The sequence below is a fragment of the Rissa tridactyla genome, chromosome 6 (assembly GCF_028500815.1).
Source record: "Rissa tridactyla isolate bRisTri1 chromosome 6, bRisTri1.patW.cur.20221130, whole genome shotgun sequence".
Classification (NCBI taxonomy): domain Eukaryota; kingdom Metazoa; phylum Chordata; class Aves; order Charadriiformes; family Laridae; genus Rissa; species Rissa tridactyla.
In genome coordinates this window covers 65,357,945-65,385,666 of record NC_071471.1, presented here as the reverse complement: position 1 = coordinate 65,385,666, position 27,722 = coordinate 65,357,945, and the positions used below count along the sequence as shown (strand labels likewise).

The window sequence follows — 27,722 nt, the reverse complement described above, 5'->3', positions numbered from 1 at the left end:
GTTTTAATTTATATTACGTTGTAATTCTTCTATAGCTTTCCTTCCAGTTCTTTGGACTCTTACAGAAGTTGAGACCCTTGTTTCCCTCTTCGAAGTTCATTCTTTCCAAACATTTTCTCAGACTTTTCTACTGAAATAAGTTCAAACTATTGAATATCTTCTCTTGGGAACATAACGTCCAAACTCAGATGTGCCTTTGGCTCTTAAATGCATCAAGCTGAACTGCAATCCAGGCTTTTCTTCATCTTAACCAGAGGTTGTCTTGTATTGCCATTTTTCGTTGTATTTCAGTCTTACAAAGGATGGCCCGAAAGCCCATTGTGCCTTGATAACCTTTCACTGCTATAAAACATTCCTTAGTTAACAACTTTTTTGTCACTCTTCTTCCCAGGTTGCTTCACACACCCCTTCCCGGCGGCCAGCACCGGTGTCTGAACACAGCAGCTATTTTAGCAGCGCGCAGCTCACACGCTGCCAGTCTGAAACCAGACGTCACCTGTGTCCTGTTGAAACTGTTGTTTGGCAGCCAGGAGGCAATTTCCTATGTGCGGATTTTGACAGTGCAGCTGAAACGACACGAACGCTTACGCGAGGGAGCCTTTCCACGGTTTAGGGACTGTTTGGGATCTCATTGATTTCAATAGAAAGGTTCATACTGACTTCAGGGAGGCTTTGAGCCTAGCTGTTAGCCAAGCCCTCAAATCCTTTGTAGCCAGAGAAATACACGTGGAAAAGTAAATAGATTTTGAGGATCTAGCTGAATTAAAAAAAAGGTAAGATAATCTCAGCATCACTAAGGGGTACATCAAAAGCAGCTGAGCGCATACCTCACTGATATAAAGGGACTAAGTGCAGTGTATTGAGTTAGTCAGTTAACTGTAAACATTCTTCTGCGAACAAAGGAATTATGTACCTTTGTTTAACGTACAGTTGTGTAGGTGCTGGCTATAATTTTGAAGTCGTATCTATTTTCTCATTTTTCAGGGACTGTAATAATATGGAAAAGTTTACTAGATGCTGCTGTCCCAGGAGCACTGGCCTTACGCCCAGAGCAGAAGTCGCCAAACTAGGACATAGTGTTCGCTACCACATGATGGCAAAAAATTGTTTTAAGAACGTGGTAGATTGCAGCCACTATGATCCTTCTATCAGTGTCCACAGGTGAGCTTACATAAACACGGAGGAATGAAAAATCCAATGTAAACTTACTCTGGGATTGTTGTGTGCTGCAGCAGAGCAATCAAGTAAAAGGAGGATGATACTGCATTGAGTGTGAGGAAACCAAAGGAATTATCTGAAGAGGTGTGTAGTAAGGGTTTCGACGTAGGATGTAATCTGAGGAGTTAGAAAGGTGACTCTCCCTTTCCTAAGGACAACAAGGAGTATTTCCTTCCCTCTGAGGAATAAGCTCTGCACCTCTAGTAGGAACTTCCGTCTGCCGTCAGCTGATAAGAGCAGACACCAGACTGAACATATCCTCTTCCTTTGTAGTACAAAGAACGAGCTCAATGCGGACCTGATGCTTCCCACACGCAAGCACACTGCAGACCGTCCGTCTGCCATCGCTGCGTATTCGCTAACGCGTACCAAGGCTGCAGTTAAAGCATTGCGGTGTAATGTATTGTTCACAGAGCTTTTACTTTTCATCTAGTGACAATCAAAATGGATCTATTTTCTCAGCCCCTTCCCCCCCCTCCCCGCCCGACATACACACACTAGATGACTATCGACTCCTCAAAATGAGTAGAGTTGAAGGAATTTAACTGTGAAAAGAACAGCAGAAAAGGTGATGGCCCTGCACAACATCTGCAAGGGTTCCTGTATTTAACTGTTTTTCCACAAACAACATTATAGCATCCCCTTCAGAAAATTTTCTCCCTATGTTCTTTGTGTAAGCAGAGGCCCCAGATGGCAGTAGTATCTGCAGGGTGCTGGGAACACACAACTGGCTTTGTCCATGAAGAAGTCCTTAGCAAGTGGTACATAGGTGGGCAGGAGGGTAGATGCTTTGTCAGCTCAGGGCAACAAGGTCAGCATTTAAGTCTGATAATCGTGAAAGGCATTTGAAGAATCAGGTAATGTGACTGAGGGTGTTCCAAAATACATTTAAATTAATTTTGTAGTTTTGTTTTATCCTAAGGGTAAGGCACACGAGACTGAGTTGAAAAAGTGCCGCACGCTTACTAGACATGCTACAGGACTGAGGGGATATTGCCAAAATACACTGATCCCATCCCACAGAAGCATTTGTAATTTGTCTCCTTCAGAGCCAGGTAGTATGTAATGTTAATTCTGGCTTTAGATTTTTTCCCTTTTTTCTTTCTTCTCTCTCTGTGCAGACCTATTCAGTATTTTTGCTGACTACAATTGCAGCTGTGTCAGAGCATCAAAGGACATGCACATACATGGAAAGGACCTCAGACATCAACTGTCTCACCTTCCTGTGGCAAAACAGTGTTAGTTCTCCCTAAAGTATTTATGATTTCTGCTTAATCTGTTTTTAAACCTTCTGATGCTGCGATGGTGCTACCTACCCAGGCAGTTTATTTGTGTTTTGCAGTCCTGACCTTTCCAAAGTTTAACATAAGGTCAGCTCTGACTTCCTGTGGCTGCCCTACCCCTGGAGAACACTGGAACGTTCTGACAGCTTTTGACATATCTGAAGACTAGTCTCATGCTTGCCCTGAGTCTAATTCTCCAATTAAACCCCACATCTTTCAATTACATTTTTTAGAGCTGTGATCTTTTTTATGGCTCTGTTGGCAGCTTTGAGGATTAGACAGTGCATGCTGGTTTCTTGCAGATAAACATCTCGTTGCTTGAAGGACATTTGGAAACCGATGCTGAAGTCATTCTGTGTGCGCACGCACGCAGGACTTGTGCTGTGCACATCCCACTAAGAAACAGAAAGCCCTGGCAAAACATCAACAAACAATGAAATGTGGTGAGAGTAGTTGAGGCACGTTGTGGTTTTGACTTTTGCAAACATTGATTAAAGGCCTTCTTGCGTGCAGTTGGAGGGGTACGTGGTTAAACCTCAGGAGCTTGTTACAGTAGTTAATATTATATTAGCTGGGTGTGTTTTTGATAAATTGCTCTTATGAGGTAACCACAAATCATGGTTATGAAACATAATGCGAGTTTTGTACTCATTTTGCTTTTGAAATTTGCATCATTAAAACATTTTCCCTGAACTCCTATACTGTTGAAGTTCTGATAAACTGCTTGTGCTTTACTGAAACAGAAGCGTGTTGAGCTTTTCAGCAACATGAAAAACGCTGCAATGAAAAACTTCAAGGAGGGTGAGAAATCTCTAACTTCCTGAATGTCTTGCTGGGGAAGTTTAGGCAGGATAAACTGAGCTTTTGAATTTAAAATGCAATAAAATACTCCAACTGCAGAAAACCAGGCTCCACTCTGAGGTTAAAAACTAATTTCATTTGGTAGTCACCCCTACTTTTGACTAGGTGTCGGCACCTCTGGTCTTTAAGTCTCCCTTACACAACCCCTGTCATTAAAATCCCTGGCTCTTCTTATGTGCCTGTCATGGGACATACTGTGCTTTGAAAAACGAGGATCTAAGTGAAGAGTGTTGGAAGGCAGTGCTTTAAACTCGGTCACTTAATTGCTATTTTACTCAGAATTGATGGGTGTGGAAGAATCACATTATCTTTTGGTAGATTCCCAATGCTCCATCACCTGAATCTATATGACTGTGATGATGCCAACAATGTACGGTGAGCCCTGTGTAGCACTGCTTTGTGCTCTGCGTAACCGATGGAGAAAGCAGAACTGCTGTAAACAATAAGACACCTCACTGTAATACAAACTCTGCAATACAGGATTTGTTTCATCTTCCCTATTCTACTCCTCCACAAAGGTGAAATGAAGCATTTTTTCACATTGTCTCCGTACGCAGAAGCCCTCACATGAACAAAGAAGATGATGGGATTGGCATGACAATGTCGGTCTGCCCAGAGAACCCCAAAAGATCTACCCTAGAGACGTGCATGGTCTGCAGATGTCCTGGTCGGGAGTGCCGGAACAGCCGGACCTGTTTTGGATACTAAAGCAGAGCAAAAATAACTGGTGAAACTCCCCAAATTTGTTGAACCTTTCTGGGGCCTCTTTGTGTGTTAAGTTATATTAGTCTTCCCAGAGTACTATTAGCATATTCACCTACATTTAAATAATTAATTTTCTTGTTATACGCCAACTCTTAATTTTTTGTTCTTTTAAAATTATTGAAATCTGTGACAAGAGGTAGTGATACGAGGAAACGTTTGGTTTCTGGTTTGTTAATCAATTCCATAATATCTCATTCTTCACAATTGCTTTATTTAATAGCACCAATTTCTGCTTTCAGGTCTTGACTTCCCTGTTAAGCATTTAAGTTTCAGATTTTTTTTTTAATCTTTTAACCTTTATCCCTTTGAATTTTTTTTTCCTCAGCCTATAATTTATTATACAGTCTCCTGTCAGAGGAGGAGGTAGACTAGGTGATTTTTACTGTATTGCAAATTATAATTATTATCGTTATTTGCATTAGTAATGGATTCATTCTTATCACTGAAAACAATTCCATTATCTGATCAGACAGTTATCTTCACACTGTCCGTGATCATATATTTTCATTAGGCACCTCTTTCTTTGTGGGTCAAAAGGAGAATTATTCTTTAGTGCAGTCACTTTTCACTTTTAGCATTTTCCTCGGTTAAAAAGAAATTGTTAATCCCCTGCAATCGTCCTTTGCAACAAAAATATGCCCTTTTCTGCTACCGTGTCACCATCCCTTCAGATGGAGCAAGGAATGGCACACGCTGCTATGAACTGTCCTTCAATGTCCTTTTTGTCACAGCTGCTGGGAGAGGGTTTGTAATTCAGGTTCAGTGGGAGGAACCACGAGGCTAATTTTCACGACCCAGCAAAGGCATTTTGGCTCCTTTTTTGAATTAAAGCAGAGGCTTAAGGAAGTATGATCTCTCTTCAGTGGGGTGGAGAAACCTCCTTTCCCAGACTCTCCCACCCCGCGTTCTGTGGGACATGCGCGTTTGGAGATGGATGATTGCGGACTGAAGGTGCAGAGGGAGCAAACGTATCCTCCTCCTCTCTGACTCCCCACTGAATTCACTGTGCCTCTGCAGGGGTATAAAATGGTCAGGTGGCACCAGTTTCCAACCTGCAAGCAAAGGGGAGATGAGAAAGATTGGAGAGACATGAGTTCAAGCCACAGGAGCCTTGGTGAGAGCTGAAGGTAGTGGAGAACCTCTTTCATGCTTCCCTCATGTTGATTTTTATTCACTCATCAAACGAGAGATAGTTGTTGTTTGACGAATGAATTAAGGAGTGTAAGAAAAGGTTGGCAATCTAAAACAACGGTTTGGGTTTATTTTTAAATAGCTCCTTTGGAAGTTTCTGTAGCCCGACGCAGGCTGTGGTCAAGCAAACACAGTGCTTGGTGTTCAGAGAAAGGTGGGGTGGCTTCTTCTCTTCCGTCATCTCAGGCGAGACATACACATGCTCATTGTGTGTTTTGCATCCTATGTAATTAAGGTGATGACTCTATTCCTTCTCCATGAAGAACACCTTCTGGGTGAGAAACGGTACGGCTCTCACAGGAGACCTCACTTTCCAACGAGGATAAGCAGCACTCCCAGGGGAATCCAAACTCTGAAACTGCGCACCCCAAACTGAGGTACCCAAGCCACCAGTATTGTTCATCGTTATTTTTAATGAGATCAAGTGAGATGTATTATGTTTATCTAAAATTATAAGCAAAATTACAATAATGCAAATTATTATGCAAAAAAATGCATTGCTTTGGAGTTTTAGATCCCCTTTTTTTCCCCTTCACCTCCCTGATTGTTTGATGTGAAGCAATTATCCACTTAATAAAATTAAAGTCAAGATTTTTCATAGGATATGTACCGCAACAATAATTACATGGGCCATAACACAAAGAGGGGCTTGAATGCAACTTGTGTCTTTGGATCTCACAGAATACATGTCTTCAGTAAGCTAGCAAGTGTAGTAGCCGCTCAATTGTTATTGTGTAATTGAATTCAACATTTAGAATAATTTAAAGAATACTTTGCTTCTTGTTCCTGTTTGTATACAGGCACAATTTAGAAGTAAGTAGCGTGTACACGTAGGCCACTATTAGTATTTTTTCATTTAGGGCTGTGGGAGCATCACATCAACCTTCTCCTTTCTTCCTCTGCCCCCTACTGAAACCTTCTGTTTTGAGAGATTAAAAACGTCGATAAATTTAACTCGTTCATTGACTTCAAATTTGAGAGGGTTTGCAGAAGAAAAAACAGGTATCTGTACTTATTATATTTTTTTTTTTTGCAAAAGAGTATTTTCTTCAAGTAAATATCTCTTTGTCAAATAGACTGTTTCCAATTTTTAAAGGTAAAAAGATGTTAACAAGTTTAACCTTGTTTTTTCACAATTAGATACAACCATACGGACTACGTATTTCTGAAGTATGAGGGTGTGGCAAATTACCTTGCGTTTTACACTGAAAATGAGAACAAAATAGCCTTCAGGCATAACATCATAAAATTCCTGTTTGCAGCCTCTGAGGACACATCCCAGAAAGGTATGGAAATAAATACGCGTACATAAACACTGTCAGCTGTGGCTAGGTGATGAAAGCTCTAATATGACAAAGTAGACTAAAAAAAACCTCAAGAGGTTCAGGAAGGAGAATTCATCAGTGCCAAATTAAGATACGCTCAAATATTTCTTGAAAGATAGAATCTCATCATCCTACTGATTTATGGAGCAAAGTAATGACTATAGACAGCATTGTCTAAAGACAACAATGAGCGCTGCTATATCTCAGTAATAATTAGTCACATGAAATCTTCATTTTTTTTCTGATTGTTCTCGGATGATTTGTAATATAGGAGAGAAATACATTGCACATGGCAATCTAAAATGTACTGAAAATACGTGGCCCAAGTTGCTCCCATATTTAAAATTCTGATTGCAATGCTGCCCACCAACAAAATAATAGTAATTTCTGGCAGGAATTATAAAACCTAAACTACAGCACAAAGCGTTGTTCACCAAATTACTCATTCCATATCCACAATTATAGCCCATTTGTTTTCTTATGCTGATAACAAAAGATACATTTTAAGATCTGCGCTGTGCTACTCTTCCTATAATAAATAAAGCGAGCTTTTCAAAAGCTACAAAATGATGCAGATAAAAATCAAAATATTTCCACATTTAAAGATTCAATCAAAGACTTGCCATGAATGGTGTGATATTAAAGTTTAAAAAAATAATCAATTTAGCGTGTATTTTTGAACATGATTTGTCACAAATAGCATTCCCAATAGATAAGAATGATTATATGGTAAAGAGCGTAATTTATATATCTCAAGCACTGTGCTTTTGTCACCGACATCGTTAAGGAATTTGACACGTTTGCAGGAGAACAATATATGTCAACTGAAATATATACCAATTAGCCGTGAATGGGACACTGAAATGAATGATGCATGTGCATGCTATACTTACAAGTAATAACATGTGGTTTAAAGTCGCTTGCGTTTCCAAACAAGAATTCTTTTCATGTTGTCATTTTAAAAATCTAATATTTCAAAAGGTCAGGAATAAATAGCACCATTAGCATTAAAAGCTAGCTAAAGGGAAAGTAATTTGTTGTTCATTTAACATTGCATTTTATGTAATAGCTTTGTAAAGTGTTCGGCGGGGGGGGGGAGGGAGAGATTTTACCCTGCTAAAACAAGATGACGGCAGCTCCAGTTCATTATTAAAAGGAAATTTTTTATTATGCTATTGTCAACTTTAACGTCTTGATTCTGTTAGGTGTTTGTTAAAATTACATGGGCTGCTGAAGTGGCTATGGCAAAGGATAATGCAGAGAATATCACGACTGTCAAAACAATTGTGTAGGCAAGAATCTGCTTATACTAAGGTAAAGGAACAAAAGACAAAGGAGAAACTCTTCTGCAGTGTTAGGAAGTTAATAGCCCTGTTGAGGTTTCCTCGGCAGGAGGTACTGAGATCGGGAAGCCGAATTCTGGAAGAGACAGTCAAGGCAGAAGGAAGCAGGCGATGTCAAACGGATGCGGGGTACGTGGAAACCCGACATCAGATGCCAGCTCCCACGTCTATGGCTACGCGTGCTCTGGGTAAACCCGTAACTATTTGTCTCCCTGGAGAGGGGGTGTGTGTGTTCCCCCTTGGACTGGGTGACATGAATGAAGTGTGAAAGCGTGTGGAGTCCTGCGGCTGCATCCTCTGCCTCCTGCACAGCCGTGGCCATGCAGCTGCGGAGACACGAGAAAGGCTTCGCAGGAGCAGCCCTGAACTGGACTTACTGCAGCCTGATGCAGGACAAACAGTTCACATCCTTGAATTTACTAGGTCTTATCCTCTTATTCTACCACTATAAGGCTGACCATGGATGGGGAAAACTGGAGCCAAAATAAATGTTAGCCTACACCCCTCATGGACAGCATAGGCTGGGGAGAAAACACACAAAGCAAACTTGTCCACGGCCATGAGGAGCTGCACAGGGAGGGAGCAATTTACGAGAGGAAGGCATGAGTAGTATCATCAGGGTGAAAAAACATTTGGTTTTCCCTCTCGAGAGAAGCTGGGCAAGATGTTGGCTTAGCATTTTAATACCCTACACATCTGTGTCAGCATTGCAAAGCGTGTGCCCTTTACCGATTCATATATTTAGTCTCTATTATCCTCCCCAGGGCAAGTTTTCAGGGACTTGGGAAACAGTGATTATCCAGGTGGAAATTTGGTTCATACTGTGCTCCTGGAGCAGCACCACTGGGTAATGCCTTTAAATCTGGGCAAGAAGAACAAGAGCAATTTAGAAGGTTTTTAAATACAAAAGCAAGCCTGCACATCTCTGACTAAAACTGAAATTGCTGGGGGATATTGTCTTCGTTTGGGTTAAAGCAAGGAACAGTTTGGTTTTCACGAAAGGAACTTATTCCAGCTCTGTGCATGCCCATACTTTGCCGGTCTTCAGTGTTGATGGTTCTTTTTCTACTCTTTACGGCTCCCTCTGCCTCCCGTCACCCCGCGAGAGCTGGCAGAATGCACTGAATTAATTAAACTGCTTTTTCTTCTGCATTAAAAAAGCAGTGCTCTAACACAGAATAAATTAATTTCAACCTCCACCACCGCAAGGGGAACCTGAAGCCTTGCCAGGGAGTTGATGTCCTTCAGGACGAGACATTCTAGGGGAGGAAAGATCATGCAGAGAGGCAGAAAGAGCAGAGTGCCCCAGTCTAGGAAACCTCAGGAGAAACTGCTGAAGAGAAAAGGTCCGAGGAGTGGTAGATCTCCAGGCCCCAGCAGTTCTGTGGGTTTTTCAGGAAGGACGGATTTCCTCTGGGAGCAGCAGGAGTTTCTCCAGCAGCAGGCTGAGGGAGCTGAAGCAGGACTACATAGGGACAAGAAATGAATTTGTGAACTATCCACCCTTCAGCTGAATGCGTTTATCATAAATCAGGGAAAGAAATGACTCCCTCATTGCGTTACCTGTTTTGATCGCATCATCTGGCAGTTTTGTTCAAGGCTGAGGGCCAGAATACGGGATTACAGGAAACTTGGTTGATTGTTCTGATTATAAGCATTTTAGTGAAACTTCACTAACGTCTGAAGTTTGCTGTGCAGCTTTCTCTAATTCTGTCCAGATCATAAGGTACAAGCTTAGTTCAAAACACACTGCCGGTTCTCCATCATGTTCACTGTTCCATCTCTCACGGGTAATTAAAATTAAAATTCTGTCTTCATTTTGTAACCATGCACCTTCCTATCATAGAATCATAGAATAGTTTGTCTTGGAAGGGACCTTTAAAGGTCATCTAGTCCAACCCACTATCTCAATTTTAACTTTATCTCACAGTAGTTCTGGGCTTAGCCTTCAGCTGATTAAGAACATCAGCTACTTTAATCCTCTTCTCTCCTTCCACTCACAGGCAGGTCTGCTTTCTCTTGGTACTGCCCAGCAGCCACTGTCCAGAATCTGTTATCTGCCCTCTTTCCTCCTCTTGTCTGAAATTCTTTTGAAACAGGCTGAAATCAAGGGAATTGTTCAACAGCCTTTGGCTCATTGATTCCTAAAGCTACTCTATAAATTCTGTTTATAGAGAGGTATCCACAGAAGACTTAAACACCACCCACCCCCCTCCCAACCACCAAAAAAACCCCAACATGCATCACCAGTATCATAACTGCAGTGAGTGCAGACTCCAGTGTTCTATGCGTGACTAGCTTTTATTGGTAGCAAGGTTTTGAGCATCCATATGTGCCATTAGCAAGCAGTAAGAGTTTGCAGAACATTCTCCCTCACCCTCTCGGAACCACAGAAACGGAATCTGAAGAAAAAAAAAATAATACAAGCACCTTGAATTGTCAGTATTTGTTGATATTATAGAAGTGGATTTTGTTTAATGTAAGTCAATCTGATTTGTCTTTTGACACAGCTGAACACAACGTACTTTGAGCTCCTAAGTTTGAAATATTACTGCTGGGGAAAGCATTGATGGACTGTTTCATTCTGCTTCACTGCCTGCCTTTCTTTTGTTTTACAGTTTTCAGGGGTTTTTTCCCCCCAGATTTTGTGCTACCATCATTATGTAGATGGTCACAACTATTTGGGCAAAGGCCATGAGTCAATACAAGAGTGAGTGCAGATCTACAGGAATGTGTTTTGTCAGCAATGTGCTTTGGTGAACAGGAACTACAACTGGACTGGGGACCTCTGCTTCAACATAATGCTGCTGGGCTGTAATCGTTTTGCTTTGCTTGAAACTGTTTCCAACTCCCATGTTGTCTTTTAAGTGATGGTATTTTAACTGTGCATTTCTATATGGGTCTAAACCATGTACTGTACCTCCTCTTCTAGGTACCCAACAATGGGATGGATTAAAAAAAACAACCCAAAACTGGCCAAGCAAATGAGGAAGTTTGTCTTAAAAATTGCAGGAAAATGAGTAAAACTGGATCAGTAAATCATATTTCTATAATCTGAACATCCAAGCCATATTCCACAAAGTCTAGATAAAAGAGCTTCAGCCTCTTTCCCTCAACTTTAGAAGCTGCACTTAAAAGGCTTATAAGTATTAGACTTGCTCATTGGGAGGATAGGCTTATTATCACTGTCCTCTTTTGTCAACCATGATCTCAGGGACCAGATATCAATGGAAAACTTCCACTGGTTCCAGCTGAGAGTGAATCAGACATCCTAATGCAAGCTCAGACACAGAAAACCGGTTCTTGTGGACAGTAGGAGCTTGGCAAGAATGATGCTGATAATCCCAGCCAGCACTGATTTTTCTCACCCAAAGGGTTATGCAGGAAGTTTTCTCTTCTGAAGCCTGGAAATATTTTAAGTTTTTCTTTGAAGTTATTTAAGGCAAAGGGTTGAAGTAGTAGGGAACTGAACTATGGATGAACAGTGTCTTGAAAGGAAGGAAATAAAAGGTTTTCTTGAGAGTCTTTGAATGCTTTAAATAGCTTTTCTTGTGAAAAATGCTTTCACCTCACATATGATTTTGTCACCTATCTTCTCAAGTAACTTTCAAGATTTTCACAATAGATATACTTACTGTGTTCCATTTTCTCCGGATTGTACTGTGATAGTCGCAGCTCCTAGTTTAGGAAGAGTTGGATTTATCCAGTTGTTGTTCCAAAGAAATTTAGCCTTTGTAACTGCTCCAATGTTAACTTCCGCATCAATGAAGCTCGTGTAAGTGTTGTCTGGTTGGAGGGTTCCCCTGTGAAAAATAGCATTTTATGGATGTGAGGCATTTAATATCAATTAGTAGACCTATCAACTGATTGGCTGTGGTAGCAAGTGAGTAGAAAGTTATCAGAGAGACAATATGTAGCTTATAGTATGGTAACGAATCGCTAATTTTCCAACCTAATACATCCCAAATCAGTGTTTTTCAGAAGCAGCAAAGGCAGGTAGACCTGATGTGCTGCCGTCACATCTTACAATGAAGACCCAGTTACAGGACAATCCCTGATGCTTATGTAGTCTGTGTTTTTTGCTCATAAATGAAATTTTCATGTAATGGTAATTAATTCATATGATACAGTTGTTGGATTTGTTTGGGATGGCCAAAAGGATTATGCATCAGCTGCTCTGCCTGGCTCTCTAGTAGAGATTCCCACACTTGAGGCACCGTGGCCGAGTCAAACGTGCATCTGCTCTTGGGTTTATAATCTGGCTACCTATTTCATGTCACATCAATACAGCAAGCTCTAAATGGCAGCAGTTTGATACTGATAATGGCTTCAGCTGCTACATCTCACTGAATATGAGCCAATGCTTCTCCAGTCCTCTCCTTTGACCCCTCCAGTCCCCATGCCCTGATGGTGAAGGGCTACTTTCTAAAGAATTTACCCCTGCTGTATGAAGTCAAGAGACATTTGAATGTGTGATGCCTTTATCGCTGTAGGACTGTTATTGTAGACATGGCATCAGAGATACAGAAGGGGGGGAAAAGTAGAGGACCTAGCAAACCCACACAGAAAACAAAACTTTGTCATTTCAATAAACTTTACAAGAAAGACAGGATTTTTATTCCTTCCCTAGCTTTGCACTTTCCAATTCATCTGCCTTCGGAGGAGCTTGTTTACCCTCCTCTATATTATAAGGCTTATGGTAGTGGAAGTAACGAGAGACAGGAAAAAATCCCTTTGCCTTTTTGTTTCTTTGCCAGATCCACAGTGGTGCCGCGTATGTTAGACCAAGATTTGCTGGGGAAAAAAAAAGTTTACTTCCAGCAATTGAATTGTCACAAGCCCTGCAAAGAGCAGCTGGAGGTTGGTGGAGCACATTCAGTGCTGGCAGGCTGATCTCAGGTGAATGCACCGATGCCTGCAAATGGGGGTCAACTCATACCAAACACCTGCTGCCAAGATGTGAAGTCCTTCTTGGAAAAGTGAAAGTGACATAGCTGTCAATAAACAAAAACATAAAAATAAACCCCAAACCCCACATCAAAATGCCTTCTCCCTGTTTTTCATCATTTCAGATTTTTTAGTTGAAACAACCAAGAAAAATGCAAATAAATAAAAGCACATGAGGCAAGTGAACAGCTTCAGTGTAAGCAGGTGAAGTTATGAGCCACAAAAAGTAGTAGAAAATCATGAGGTAGCTTTAACAGCAACATTTTGCAAGCCTGTGAAAGTCAAAGAGATCAGAACTCTGATAGCGTAGGTCCAACAAGACCCTGGTAGTACAGCAAACAAGCGACACCAAATTCTAACGTTTTAAATTCCCGTATTCTAAACTTCCGCCTTCAAACCCAGAGTGAGTGAATTGTCACTGCATTTACATCAGGGAGCTGTATCTGGGGGTAGCATGTGATCTGTAAAATAGGACCAATTGAAACAGCAACATTAACTGAAAATATTAATTAGACATTCTAGAATTGAAGTTTCTTTAATATTGAATTTTGAACTTACTTGATGACCTGATGCTGCCTTGTGTTCCCACCACTTCCATACAGGGCAACATTTACATATCCTTTAACTTTACTCTTTCCAGAGAGGGTCACGGTTACTTTGTACCTCCAAACTACAGATAAGAAATACAGTTAGATTGTACCCAGGGAGAAACAGTCTCCAAAATATGGCTGGTTTTTTGGTCTGTACAGTGTATTTGAAAGCAAAAGAAAATTATCACTGCCTTTCAGCTTAAGGCTGCATCACAAAGTGTCTGGACTGAAAGCAGTTAACACAATGCTCTCTCACACCTGAATCTTGGTGCTCCCTGCTGGTCCTTGGGTTATAACCATGCAAAACAAATACAAAGCATCAGTGAGTCAGATCTGTCATTATGTCCTAATGAGATCAACCTGAGACATTTGTGTTCCTTTCTGGGAGAGAAAAAAAAAAAGCTAGTCCGTGGCATAGTAAACATAATATAGATCTCAGCATTTTGACCACAAAGTTTTTCACGTACAGTGAAGTTGGAAGGAAGACGGCGTTAGGAATAAATACTGATACAAACCAGAATATAAGCAGTGTAAAAGGAGTGTAAAAACATCCTGAAGCTTAAGGAAAATCATTTTTGTGGGTGGGAACTTTCTTTTAGCACACAGTTTGCAAAAGCATCTCTTCTCTCTCTGGTTCTTCTTTACAAAGGCAAAAGAAGAGCCATCTTGTGAGAGCTGGCGTTTCGGATAGGCTAGGTTGTAAAGGAGGTCATGTGGTCCATCCACTTCTCAAAGCCGGGCCAGCTGTGATCGGCTTGCTCCTTTGTCAAATCGAGTGTTGAACATCTCCAAAGATGGAGATTTACCAGCTCCTCTTGGCCCCTCCTCCTGCATTTAACCACTGTCTTTGTGACAGTAATTTTCATACTATTTGATAAGAAATTCCCTTGCTGCAACTTCTGTGCATTGGCTATCCTTTCTCCTTGCACCTTGTAGTGCGGCCCACTAAACATCTCACTGACCTCCACTGGACTCTATGGTTTGTCAACATCTTTCTTGTACTGGAGGGCCCAAAACTGGGCACTAGTATTGGAGCAAAAGAGGAAAAGGCACGAAAGGTGGAAGAGCCTTTGCACTGCTGTGAGGTCTGCTCATCTGTTAAAAGGAATTGTAAAACAGAAAAATAAAAAGGTTTGTTTATGAGGAGTAGGTAGTAATGGAAGCAATTGAAACTCACGAGGAAAATCCTTGGCCTCTCCAGTATTCAGGTAAAGTTTCACAAAATCATTTTTAATTTTCCCTTTGAATTTGTCTGCAAAGTGACCCATATTTGGGCATCCCTCTTTTGGGCATGGGAAACAGCCTCCCTAGTTAAAACAAATATAACTATTAATAAAATTATCCAGCCAGCCAAGAGAAAAAAAAGAAGTCTCAGAACTTATTTTTAACATACCCACCTAGCAGGCCTGTACCACAGCGACAACAAATTTCATGTAACCCTTTCTGTGACTTGAGGAAGATAATATAAGCTAGACAACTTTCTCATAGGATCTTGTTTTTCAGGGGGTTATATTTTTTCTCACACCATTTAGCTCAATCCAGCCACATCAGTGACATCCTTGAGTAGTCTTGAACTGAAGCAGGGAGGAGGAGGTGTCCTTCCCGGCAACTGATGAGAAACAATTATGTTGCCTTATGCCTTCAGGTTGGGTCAAGAAAGGCTTTATCTTGAAAACAAAACTCATTTTTGTCATGAGAGCAACTTTCTGCTACGGGCACAGAGGCAGGTAGTCACCTTCTCCCAAAGTCATCTGAAAAGTGTGATCTCTATCACCTGCCCAGAATGTATCAAGGTCAATCTAAGCACTATGTAAGTTGATACCTCTGTCTGCGCTCCCTTTAAGATATGACGAGCCTGTTACCTCTCCGCTACTCTTAGGCTGTAGTTCCTTATCTCCCAGTCTGGGACAGGGAAGGGCTTCCTGACCTCTTCTGTAAGCCATTGTGGTTTGTCCCTGAGGCCATTTTAAGTCACCACAGTACTTTGACCAGGGACTGACCCCATCAGGCCATCACATATTATTTCACTTCTTGTTGTTTTGAAAAGAAGATATTTAAGCTATGTTTAAAAGCTCACCTGCTACAGTATGGGATTCCACTCATTGCTGTTTGATAAATACATTTGGTGATTATGGGGGCAGGCTCTCCTCCTCACCCCTTCCCCAGTTTGGTGCAGCAGAGCGGCCGTGGGGAAGCCACTCCAGCTCCAGTAGAACCTCAGGGCCATCACATCAGCACAGAACAGGGATGTCCCTGTTTTGTTGTTGCCTTTTCCTACTTTGACCCATGTAAGCTGCACGAGCTATAATGCTTTAGCATGCCTGACTCTTCTCTTACACATACACTTGTTGGGTGCAAGCTAGCGCAAATAAAGTGAATTTCAGACTTTTACATAAGAGCCACTATTTTTGACATGGTCCATCCTTAGGCTCTGGGAAATACTTACTGTTTCAAAAACACCATACGAAGCACAAGAATAGCCTAGAAATCCATCAGGGTAGATAATACTGTCAGAGTAATACTTGTAACTCCGCAGATGATTGCAAGCCACAAAGTCCCGGGTTCCTGTGAAAAGATGCCCCCAGGTTAGTTCTTCCTTTCTGTTACCATTTGAGGAAAGACACTGGCACAGCCCTTGCCGTGGCATTGGGATGCATCGCTGCTCCTCCAAAGCCTCCTCACAATTCGTGGTGTATCAAACATAAGGTTTGAAGCTGGCTTTTGCAATCAGTTGATGCTCTAAAAAGCGTCACTGGCTCAACAGGTATAAAATGCAAACTTGAAATGCTTTGTGGAGACGGACTGTACTGTGCAGCTCAGCCCAGCCCCTGCCCTCCCCCCCCTTACGCTCCCCTCCCAAACACTTATTCAACTAATCTGACGGAGTTTCACAATAGAAACGAGAACTGCATGAAGCAGGGCTTTTGTAGGCAACAGAAAACAAAAGAAATAATAACAAAAGAAAACCAAATGAAAAGTATTTAACAGTGAACTTCCTAGGGCAATGGTGATTTGCTCCAGCTGAGGACTGCAAAACAAAATTGTTAGTATTTGGGGGGGTGCTTACGGAAGGGAAACTCTTAAAATAATGAATATATTGTTTTCCTTTGTGTTGCCATTATTTTCTTGACTTTAAGTTAAAAAGAAGATCATATACAACATAGTTATTTCTTTGTGCTTTAATTCCCCATTATTGATAACAAGTTGGGGCGGGGGGAAGAAAAAAGTGCAATGTCTCCAGTTGCATTGAATAAAAACTGGAGAAAAGAAAGCTCGTTATCACAAATAAATTCATGTATTCTCTGAATTTAAGGTGTTTGCAGTAATGTAAGAAAGAACTCGGATCCTATACTGAAAATTCTCTACAGCAGAAATCTTCATTTGTTTTTTTTAATGTCATATGCAACTTAACTTTATAAAGACACAGAAAATTTCTAGTAAGTAGAGCTTTTATTAAAACCATGCAAAACAATGAAGAAAAGTGTATTTGAGCGGCTACGTGCCGATCTTTTTTTAGCTGACTAAAAATAGACACAATAATATTGCTTTAATGCAACCCAGATTTGTAAGAGGTAATTAAAAAAAAAAAAAATTAAATTAATTGCTCTATCCCAGAAGAATTGCAGCTGAGGATCCCTTCACAGAAGTAGCTGTGAGCATCATTGCCCTACACCCACTGCAGCTGCTGGGCAACTGCATAGAAACAAAGCGAAATGTGCTCTTACAGACCCTTCAACATTCCTGGCGCGGTTTAAGTAACTTTTGTTTCTGTTATTAGATACTTTAGAGGAGGCATATTTTCCAGAGGCAAACCCTTTGCCTGGTTTATTTTTTTGAATAAGCTCTGAAAAATGGTGTGTTTGAGCCTATTAAGAGTTTGCAGCTGCCATTGCTGGTGGACACACCAAAAGCTAACACAGAACACCTGAATCAAGGGAAGTTAAGTGGCTACGCTGGGAGGGCGACGTTCCCCTCAATTTATAAGGTAATCAACACGCTTACCTTCCCAGATGCCATCGAGATCCACGACCTGCGAAATGGGGTTCTTCCCACACCCTGGCATTTGCTTTCCTCCGTTTGGATAAAAGTCAAGATGTCCTATAGCTGGGCTCATGCCAAAACCTGAAGCATTTAAAGCAGGGGTAAGCACATTTTTAAAACAGTGTTTTCTCGTAGCTATAGCTTTTGGCTTGAAGTTTGTCTGTGCTTGGTATTTTAGGACCTGAGTGATCGGCGTGGTGTATTTGTTCTGTGTCTGTGCATCGAAACAGGGTCTTGGTGAACAATTAGGATGCTCGAGTGCGATGGGGCATGAGTATTTTTGTATTGATACAGGAGAGCTAAGTGCTCACCTAAATAGGGGATGGTGGGAGCTGAATCTGTGTGGATAACGTCGACAAACTCTGCATCAGATTTGTCCAGTCTGACTTCAATGGGAGTGCCTTGAAAATATGGTTGAGCGGGGTCCAGTCCTGAAAGAAAAAGACTGATGTTAAGTATAAAGGGATACAAATGCATCATTTTATGTAACGCTGTGATTGCATAAAATGCATATGACATATATAGCTGCCTATGGTTCCTTATAGTTAAGTAGAAGAGTCACTAATAAATGATGATGTCTGCTCTCGCTTACCAAGTGGCCTTTCTGCCAGGCAGCACAAAAGGTTGCATGTGGGAAGCCTATTGAATTTTGCTGATTCACATCAATACTGGTTCCCAGCACTTGGGTATAACTTTTTTTTTTGTTTATTGAACTTCGCTTTAATAATGTTGCTGAAATTGAGGTTGCCGTGTCTGCATCCCATGTAACTGGTCTGCATGGTTTGAGAGCACTCAAACAGAAACTGATGCTGATAGCGCCCCATGCGTATGGAATCGTTGAAATCTACCTGCCTACTTCTGCTCCAGACAGCTTTTGGAAAAGCATCTAGTTTTGAAGTGACAATCTTTGCTGTTGATCCTAGCAGAAAAGAGAATTCAGTTGTTTCCCAAGTTGTTGCAGCAATTTCAAGAGCTTATAAAGTCTTGCCAATGGCACAACTTCTGCTATCTTATACTTGCCTCCCTTCTTGTCCCTGGGCAGCAGGTTTGGTTTTGCTTTTAGACTGAGCTTTGTAAACTATTAGTCCAAGGTTCACCAAGCCTGAAATCCCTGAGGAAAAGTAACAATTGAAAAGGGCTGTGTTAATAATATCCAGAATTGTCTTTTGTGTATGACAGGTCACTCTGCTTAATGCACGCTGCCCTTGGCACTGCCTGCCTGATGAATAAGGAGATCAAGCCCCTAGCTATAAACTCTGGAAGTGCTGAGCATGTTAAAAAATTGCTAAAGAGTGCAGACCGCAGGGTGAGTTACCTGTGCTTTGAAAAAAAGGAGTGGTTTGGTCACAAGTCTAGCGGATAACACCTCTGTTGAGTTTTGTTTTCTGGGAGAGTACTGGATGTTTTAAAATACTCGAAATGGCGTCTCTGCTTTGTGAGGTCTCTGGAATATCTTTTTTTAGAAATGAATAACATATTGCACCAAATATAGCTATTTGATCACCGTTTGCTCTTTTAAAGGGTCTGTTAAACAAACCAAGAAAGGTGAGGGCCATCCCATGAAGAACAGTGCAGGGGTATGGCACGTGGTTCTGTGGTGGCTGCGTTTCAGCGATGCTCCTGCTGTGGGCAGAGGGCTGAGACAGCCTGTGCTTCCACCGAGCTTCGCTTTGCCCCTCGGCTATATGCGTTTGCACCATTTACATCTTGCAGTGTTGCAAAATGGTTCCTTCAAGAGTCATTTGCTCTTAGCTAGTGTGGGTAGAGAGCAGATTACAAGCCAAAGGATGCTGAAAAAATGAAAAGTTGCTGCTGGATCAAAGGGAAGATGTAAAGGCTTCTGGCCAATAGACACAGAGGCTTTATCCGTTACATCTTGCAGGACACAGACACTGTGGGACCAGTGGAGGATGCCCAGAGTCTGTGTATTCAGAGCAACGCACGGACAGCCATAAAACAAACGACAACCCAAAATGTCTTCTCTGAAAGAACGGAACAGGAAAACCTGGCTCAGCAGTAGCGAGAGGCTTCCTCGCTTTCTCAGGGCATGGAGTATGTAACTCAAACAGGGAAAGACAACGGAGCGGTTCACTTCTGGGGAGGCAAAAACAGAATCAGTACAGCTGACTGAAAATTAAGATAACATCCTATAGCTTAAAAATGTCTAAACTCAGAAATATGGGAGCACTTAAGGGACAGGCTATTACCTAGGAATTTAGTGAAAACGGGGATGGGGCTTTCTGATCAGGGGGCTGATCAGAAATTTAGTGAAAACAGGGGGCTCTGACATTATCTGGAAGTAAGAGTGAGCTCACGTAGCTCAAACTAATACAGGTTGTATAAACATAATGCCTGTGATCTCTCAGAAAAAAAAAAAGAAGGGTAATTCAGCTGAAATCTGGCTGTTTCTTTAAGTATGAGTTTAGTTTCTTAGTAAATCTACTCGAAGCTGGACAGAAGATATAATCCTATGTGACTCAATACAGAGATTTAGTGTATCAACTGTTAAGTGAAGAAACGAAACTTTAGAAAGTTTGCTGAAAAAAAGAAAAGGTAATTACTATCAATGTACTCTACTAGGTGAAAAGTTTATGCAGACATAGCAAAGCAAGGTGAAAACGGGTGATACGTCAGGAAGGTTAGCCTACTGCGTCTAAAACATCGGGTTTAATCCGTCCTTTTCTGGAAAATTGTATTAATTAGCAAAACTACAGTACAAAATAACTAACTGGTCACTGTTGTGCTGCTTCTAGTGTGCTTTGGAGGGACCTGCAAGCCGTGGGCGATGTTGTGCATCGGATGTGCTGCTATATAACAGGCCAGATGAATGGAAGATGAAAATGGCAGGAGAAAAGCTGCTAGGACAAGGAAGGTAGGGATTAGTCTCCTGGTCTGTTTTATTACATTAGTGTTGGACAAATCATTATGAAAAGCAACTGTGGCAGCTAAAGCTGGTTCTGGTTGTATGTTAGTTATTGTGAGTTTGTTTTTAGCAGCAGGAATGGAATATCGTTATGTTACGGCATCGCTCCTGTCCTGCTCCAAACTGACGCTGGTCTGGGCAGTGACACTGCTAGGTTGAAGCACTGGAAAGTGAACTCTGTAGAGATTGCCACAGCCTTTAATGTGTCAAGTCAGCTGATGTATTGCAGGGGCCCTTCTGGCTCTCTTAGCTCTGTGGAGCCTTTTCGTTGCTGCGTAAACATACACAAGCAAAATATTCATCACGCTGGCTGTTTTCCCATGCTTACCTGGGCACCACTCCTTGGTGTACTGTGAGAAGAGGCTGTTCTATCATGTCCAAGTTACCCTTGACTAAACTACAGCCCACAGTCGGACACAATCGTAAGAGAAAATGAACAGCATCATTTTGTTAAGCAGTGGTGTCTTTAGCATGAGCTGTGACTTAAGTCACTGACTTACCAGTTATCCTTCCAATGCCCGGCCGCCTCTTGCCAGCCTCGCCTGCCACATGCGCTCCAAGGCTGTGGCCAATTATGTGAACGTCAGCTGGAGAGTATCTGTATTCTTCCTGAGAAAACAGCAATATAAAAAAATTACTACATCTGTTTTCATCATCAACAGGAAAGAGTAAAAAGGGGCTGAAAAACTATTTTTAATTTGACTACTGACTTGGGAACTCCTATAGGATTTCAGCATCTGTTTGCCAGTTTAGGTACTTATGTCCAATACATAGATTTTTTTCAAAACAGTTTACTGTGTCTGTTATCTCTGCATATTTAAAACTACACAACACTGTACATCTGTTAATATCTATGGAATAACTGTTTGTCTGTACTGTGGGGATGTCTTGTAGAACTTCATATCCCTAAGTCGGCTAAGCCTGCTGTTACAACATAGTTCTCTAGCTTTAAAAAAAAATAAAAAAATAGTCTGTTTTCAGCACAACTTATAAAATGATCACTGAGTAGATGTTTTCTGCTGCTCACAGTCATGAAAGTTCCTGGATCATATTTCTTTTAAATCAGTATTATGACTACAACATTAGAACCAGAAGATTCTTACCATAAGAACGTTTATAAAATAAGCTATTTCAGCGCCTACAACACGGACGTTGTTTGATGCCTGGGTGTACTGACATCTTGCCCCTCTTTTCCAGTTTATGCAGATGCAGTTCACATCTTCCACTGTGAGCATCCTCTGTTTTGTAGAACAAAAGTTAAAACCAAAGAGTCCCACAGTAAATTCAGTCTAGCGTTGGTTCATGTTGCTTATTACAGCTCGACTCACAGACGTTCCATGAATTTGGATGAGAATGTTTTAAGAACCAAAACCTTAGCATGTATTTGTGGTCACGCCCGCACACAGGCTGTGTGCGCACACAACACCGAATTAGGGTGGTATGCTGTAGCAATGGCCACGCTATCATTTCAAATACCCAAAATACTGCTGTATTTTTTTGCAGAAGGGAAAACAATGCAAATAATACTGTTATTTTTTAATTTCAATCAAACTTTTGTATGCAACACTAAATAAGAGCACTACTTATGTACTGATTCACTTAGGTGATTTAAAAGTACTTCTGTAATACAAAACAAGTCACAACTGGCAAAGGACAGAAAAGGCGATAGAAGTGTCTGTGACTGTCAGAAGTAGTAAAAAGTGTGCAGATAGGATTATTACTTAATGAGAAGGAGAGTAAATAATAGATCCACATAGGAGGGCTGATGCATTCACAATCCCACTTGTTCCATTCTTTACTGAAAAGATTCACTGAGACCGTTTTTTAAAAATAAATTGGCGTACTGTGATAAAACATGGGCCACCATAATAGAGAAAGAATTTCAATATTTATCACGTCTCTACATACTAATGAAAATTGATCAAAAGGATTTAAGGTACTGTCTGAAATAAAATGTGAGCTATGTATCTTGTTGATTGTGAAGTTCTATTAAAAAAATAAATCTCTATTTTGAGAGAGTGGAAAATGGGAGACTGAGAATTACAAAAACATCAATCTGCTTCTGATTCTTTGAACAAATGATTAACTAACAAATCCCATAATCATTCCTCACTGTTCATAAAGTGATAATCAACATAGGTTGTTTTTTTTTTCCAACGGAAAACCGTCAAATAAATTTTATTTCCTTTTGACCTAATATCAAAGAGAAGCAGGTAACGGGGATGCAATAAATGTGAAATACCTTGATTTTTGTGGACTTTTGTATTGTTTCCCATAGCGTTCTCACAAGTGAAATAGGATTATAGCATTTATACTAAGTTGTAGTTGTGTGAATAGTTAGTTGAAAAACCTTATCCTAAAAGTGTCGTATGCCATCCACTGGTATTTTGCTCTATGTGCTGCATGACTAGTAGCTTTCATTAGCTGCAGCTTGAAAAGAAAGCATGTTTATAGAATTTGAGAAGACCACAAGGTGGAATCGCAACTGTGGGTGCGGATAGGTTTAAGAAATAACTTGGAAAATCAGAGAATTAGCACGAAAGTCAATAAAGCAGAGTGCTGTGCTTCATTCCCTGTTCATAGCTGGTCCTAGATTGACAGCTTTGTTCAAAATGATCCCCTTGAGCTCCCTTCCGGCTGTGCATTTCTACAGCTTTATTGCTTCTGTAAATGGACAGCCCAGGTTCTCAGCCTCCTACACCCAAAGGCTGTCCCTGCCTTTGTGATGGACTTCCCGCATCTAGAAACCCGTCGCTTGTCTGGAGAAACATGATGCAATAGTTATGAGTCTGCAGTTATTTCTGGAATTGCCCTTGTTCCTAAAGAGTACTTTGCTCCAGGGTTTGTTGTTGCTTTTATCAAGAAAAAGGACACTTATTGAGACAAATCTTGTTGTCACTCACTTGACTAAAGAGAAGAACTGGATGCATTTTACCTCATGCTTTTCATCAAGGTGCAGAGCTACAAATGTAAGTTGCTAACAATTTGAAAATACGTGGCCTTTTTTTCCCCTTCTTATCACTACAAGTACCATAAGAGAAATTGATTAGACATAGAGAAAAGGGACAGTCTATAGGAATGTGCTTATAAATCCAAACTAAGGAAATTCACAGGGACAGGATTTCCCTGCGGTACATACCTTGCACATGTCCGACAGCCAGTTTTCTTCTCCATTATCTACAAATCCGTGTACGATAAATCTGGTTAGCCTACTTGTGTTAAAATTTGAGTTGTCAATTGTTGAGGTATCAACTGCAGAGACCTCCTGTTGTAGACATTAAATTAATAAACATTCAAATCTGCTTTCTGTAAATAGTTTATCAAAATTGCAGCGACCTGAACTATGCTTAGCTGTACAGGCATTTAAAAGTTATGTGAGGTTAAGCTCATCTGCAAGCGTTTACGCAACTGGCTTAAGGTCTGTATCTCCATTCAAAGCATGCTTTGGCACATATTTTAGAGCAGCCGAGACTTTACTTTTAATGTGTTTCTATCTTATCTGTGGAAAAAAAATACCCAATAACTTTAAAAATGCACCGTTTCCAATACTTCTCAGTGGCCAGGCAGAAAACATGGGGGAGTGCTGCTCTGTGAAGGCTGGATGAAGATGAGAATTCTGCCCCAGAGACCCTGCCAAGAAACTGAAAGAGGTTGTCTCTTGAATAAAGTGGAGATTTGGCCATTTCTAACACTTTCCAGGAACACAGCTCGAGTCTGTTTACTTACTCTTTTTGCATGTGATTTACTAATGTTTAAACTGCAGTAGTTCTTACTTGAAAGTCAGTAGGATTTTCTCTCGTGTACAGGAGGAAGTGAACGTCTATCTTCTTTGGATCCCAGGGCAACTTATGGACTGGTCTTTCTGTAGTCCCAGACCATGGTATATCATCTGAGAAACATCCAAGCCTATCATAGCAAACTTCTTCACCTGTAGCACACAGACCAAATCAATAATATGTGAATGAGCAAAGAAGTGGAGCAGGCTAGTCATAACTCATAGCATCTCTTCTCTGGAGGTCTCTTGAAAAATCCTACGGTTTACGGAAAGCAAAGATGAACAGTTGTTCTCTCTCTGGTCTTCAAAGGCTACAGTTTACTCCAGGGAAAGAGGCCACCCGGTTGCTCATCAAGAAAGTATTCAGTGGGGTTGCTCCGTGGGTATCCTGTACCATACCTTGGGTATCGTTCCCCAGATGTGCTTTGCCTAAGGCAAGACAGCTGATGAGTTTCTCCTAATACCAAGCCCAGAAATTGCAAATAATCAGCAATAACTTGTGACTGTGCTGAACAGCTGACTACACTGTACATGAGAAGTCTTATATACTATGCAAGCCAGTGGCTTCTGCTGAATAAAAGCTATACCCTCATTAGACTTTCTCCTTGTCCTGCCCCCCACCCCTGGCTTTTTCCCCATTTCCATCACTGAAGAAGAGTACAACAAAGAATTTTGTAGATTTTGCAAAGCTTTGCTCTGAGATAGAAAACATGCCAGGTTGCTCCTAGGGTGGGATTTCCAGGGTAGAGAAGAGGAAAGGCAACATGCACACGCACTCGTCTCACCGTTCTTGTATAGGAAAGTGAACTGTGTAACCTCAATCAGTAAGTTTTAAGGCACCATAATGTAGAATATCTCAAAAAATATAGCAGCATAGAAAGGCTATATAAATACTAACCCCATGTGCTTACCTTCTGCTGCGCTGAGCAGAAACAGTGCAAGTATCCAAATTCCAAGCATCTAGAACAGTAGAAAAAGAAGCATCTAGGATTTGCTAATCCGCTTGATTAGCAAACGCACTTAGCTTTCTGGTGCTGAATTTTTTGAAGGTGAAAAGGGTGCTGTGTCTGTCTTCTCTGCAACGCGTATCTATAACCGCTGCATATGTGAGACAGGTATGAGTCGGCTTTACGTTTGCTTGCTCCACTAGAGATTCTGGAGCTCCTCAATCTATTAAAGCATAGCTTAAATCCAGGGTGATTTTTGTCCTTTTGAGGCTATGCTTCTAATTGAATGTATAGTAGCTACTTTACTAGCGTAAGGATGCCTATGTGAGCTGCCATTCCCTTTATACTGCTGTGTCTTGGGAATCCGTATACCTGACGAGGTAAAAGAAAAAAACCCAAAGCCTGAACTACTTACAATGCAGCCTTGAAGCTCCATGCACTAATGTGCGAGCTTTGCATGTACTTTTATAGTTTGCTTTATCCTTGGAAATGTTCCCAAAAAGATAGGAGCATTTATTTCAGATTATAGTTTATAGCGAAGCTGCAAAAAGAACTTTAGTGGTTGGTTTCTCTGAAAACTCCAAAATCCATGGGCATAGATTCTTTAACTGGTGTGCTGGAGCCCAAAATAGGATTGGAGCTCCAGAGGTTGGGTAATTCCCAGGCAGCAACACATCAGAAGAATTAGAGAGAGTAATGTAGATCTGCGTAGCAGTGCATTTAGGGGCTCGTCTTGTCTAGGAAGGCTTTTGGTTTTAGTGTTGCCTAGTTGGGATGTAGGGGGTCTGCTAGCAGAGAACTAACGTTGTCTTTAAGTCCCCTCCCTTGCCCTGCATGTAGTGACTTTGGAAGTGGAATGCCCCTGTGCTTTTGGGTCTTCTGTGCCCATTTCCTGACATCAGCTCAATTTGGTGAAGCCTTATCCCTTCAGGAGAAATTCTTAGTGCATCTGGTAGGCCTTTTCATAGTGAAAGAGTCTGACCTTCTCCTGGTGTCCCTTGTTGAAAGAAGTAGATGTAGAAGGACAGCTGTCTACCCCTTTGGATCCTTTCGATACTACTCATGTAACCCAAGTTTTGAGAAAGCTGTTCTCCTCTGAATGATGAACTGAGAGCAAGCGTGTTGGAAATATATATCAATAACATACAAAATTCCCCCAGAAACAGTGACATAGCCACTTTGTGTAGCGATGTTACAGAACTCAGTAGGTCACTCTACTAGAGACATCGACTAAAAGGTGAAAAACAGCCTGTGCAAATGAACAGGACTAGGTCTGGGAACCCCTTGCTCCTGTTCGTCTCTAGGAGAAGGCTGTAAGCGGACTCAAGAAGAAATGAGACCTCAGATAACTCTTCACTTAGAAAGCTTTGTCAGCTTGGCTATGCTTTTTGGCCGTCGCCACGTATCTTTGCAGAGCTGACCTTCCCTAATCTCTGCCGCTGGGAATGACCAAATGGATACCAGCTGCGTGTATAGGTATTACACTGATATCATCTACGCTAGTGAGCTAGAGCTCAGTGCTCCCATCCTTAATTGAACTACCGTTGTAGTTTGTGAATATGTTCATATCAGTAATACAGGAGAATCAATACATGCCCTAGTACACTGAGAACTTTAACGCTTGTTCAAAATGGGGGGGGAACAGTCTTTCTCATTTAATTTAAGAGCTGGTGGAAAAGATTTGAGTTAGGATTTTATCATAGTTAGTCTGCTGCTCTTATTCAACGCAGTAATAACATAGGACAAACTGGATAACTGGGCAATTCCGTAGGCTGTGCTCAGATAGGTTTCAGCTGCTTGCTTCTCCTTTGGGAAGAAGGGGTAAGGCTGGGATGCATGTCCTTCAGTACAATGCAGGACGCTCGCTATGCCTAGGGGAGTTGTTCTGGTCCTTGTTGCCTCACAGCCAGGGGCTGTTGGAAGAAAGACGGCTTTCAAGAAAGAAAGCAACAAATAAGGGCCTCGCTCTGTCTCTGCGGTCCTGAGTAAGCTTAGTCTGGAATAGGAAGCAGGTGGAGGAGAGGACTGGATTTCCCGTGCTGCAGGATGCTGTGGCTCTCTCCTGGGATGCAGCGTGGTGCTTCCTGGCATTGTTCACGCTTTCCTTGCCACCTGTCAAGTCCCTGGGGGATTTGCAGTACTTGGGACTGCAGATTTCTCTTGGCTGAACCTCAGACTTGTGTTTAATTATGCTTCTAATTTCATACAGGCTTGGTTAGTGTTTAGTCAAGGATACAACACTGACTGTTGTTCTTACTTCAAAAAAATATTTAATTCAGATATTTATACTCATTATGTGTTCTTAATATTGTATTTCTACTCCTAGTTCTTAGAAGTTTATCTGCCCGAGTGCTTGTACATCATTTATCAAACGTCGGGAAATGGGAGTGAGTAAATTATTAACTCTTTCTTCCTATTCATTGTGTTAAAGTTTGATTTTTATACTTAGAAAAATATCCACTGTCTTGGTGTCTTGAAGCTCCAGGTGGCTCACTCATTGCCATGCTTAGCAG

At 41.3% G+C, this 27,722-nt stretch overlaps 1 protein-coding gene across 1 annotated transcript; it reads right to left on the bottom strand.

Moving 5' to 3' along the window:
- Positions 1–10,292: 10,292 nt before the first annotated feature.
- On the bottom strand, positions 10,293–25,222 carry LOC128911170 (inactive pancreatic lipase-related protein 1-like). The gene is made up of 12 exons (XM_054205536.1): positions 25,174–25,222; positions 24,261–24,415; positions 23,627–23,752; positions 21,591–21,725; positions 20,988–21,096; positions 17,876–17,995; positions 17,526–17,645; positions 15,970–16,088; positions 14,701–14,830; positions 13,492–13,603; positions 11,622–11,789; positions 10,293–10,388 (listed from the first exon to the last, which is right to left on the bottom strand). Exons 1-12 carry the CDS (start codon positions 25,220–25,222, stop codon positions 10,325–10,327), a joined length of 1,407 nt encoding a protein of 468 aa, XP_054061511.1. The 3' UTR covers positions 10,293–10,324.
- Positions 25,223–27,722: the final 2,500 nt, after the last annotated feature.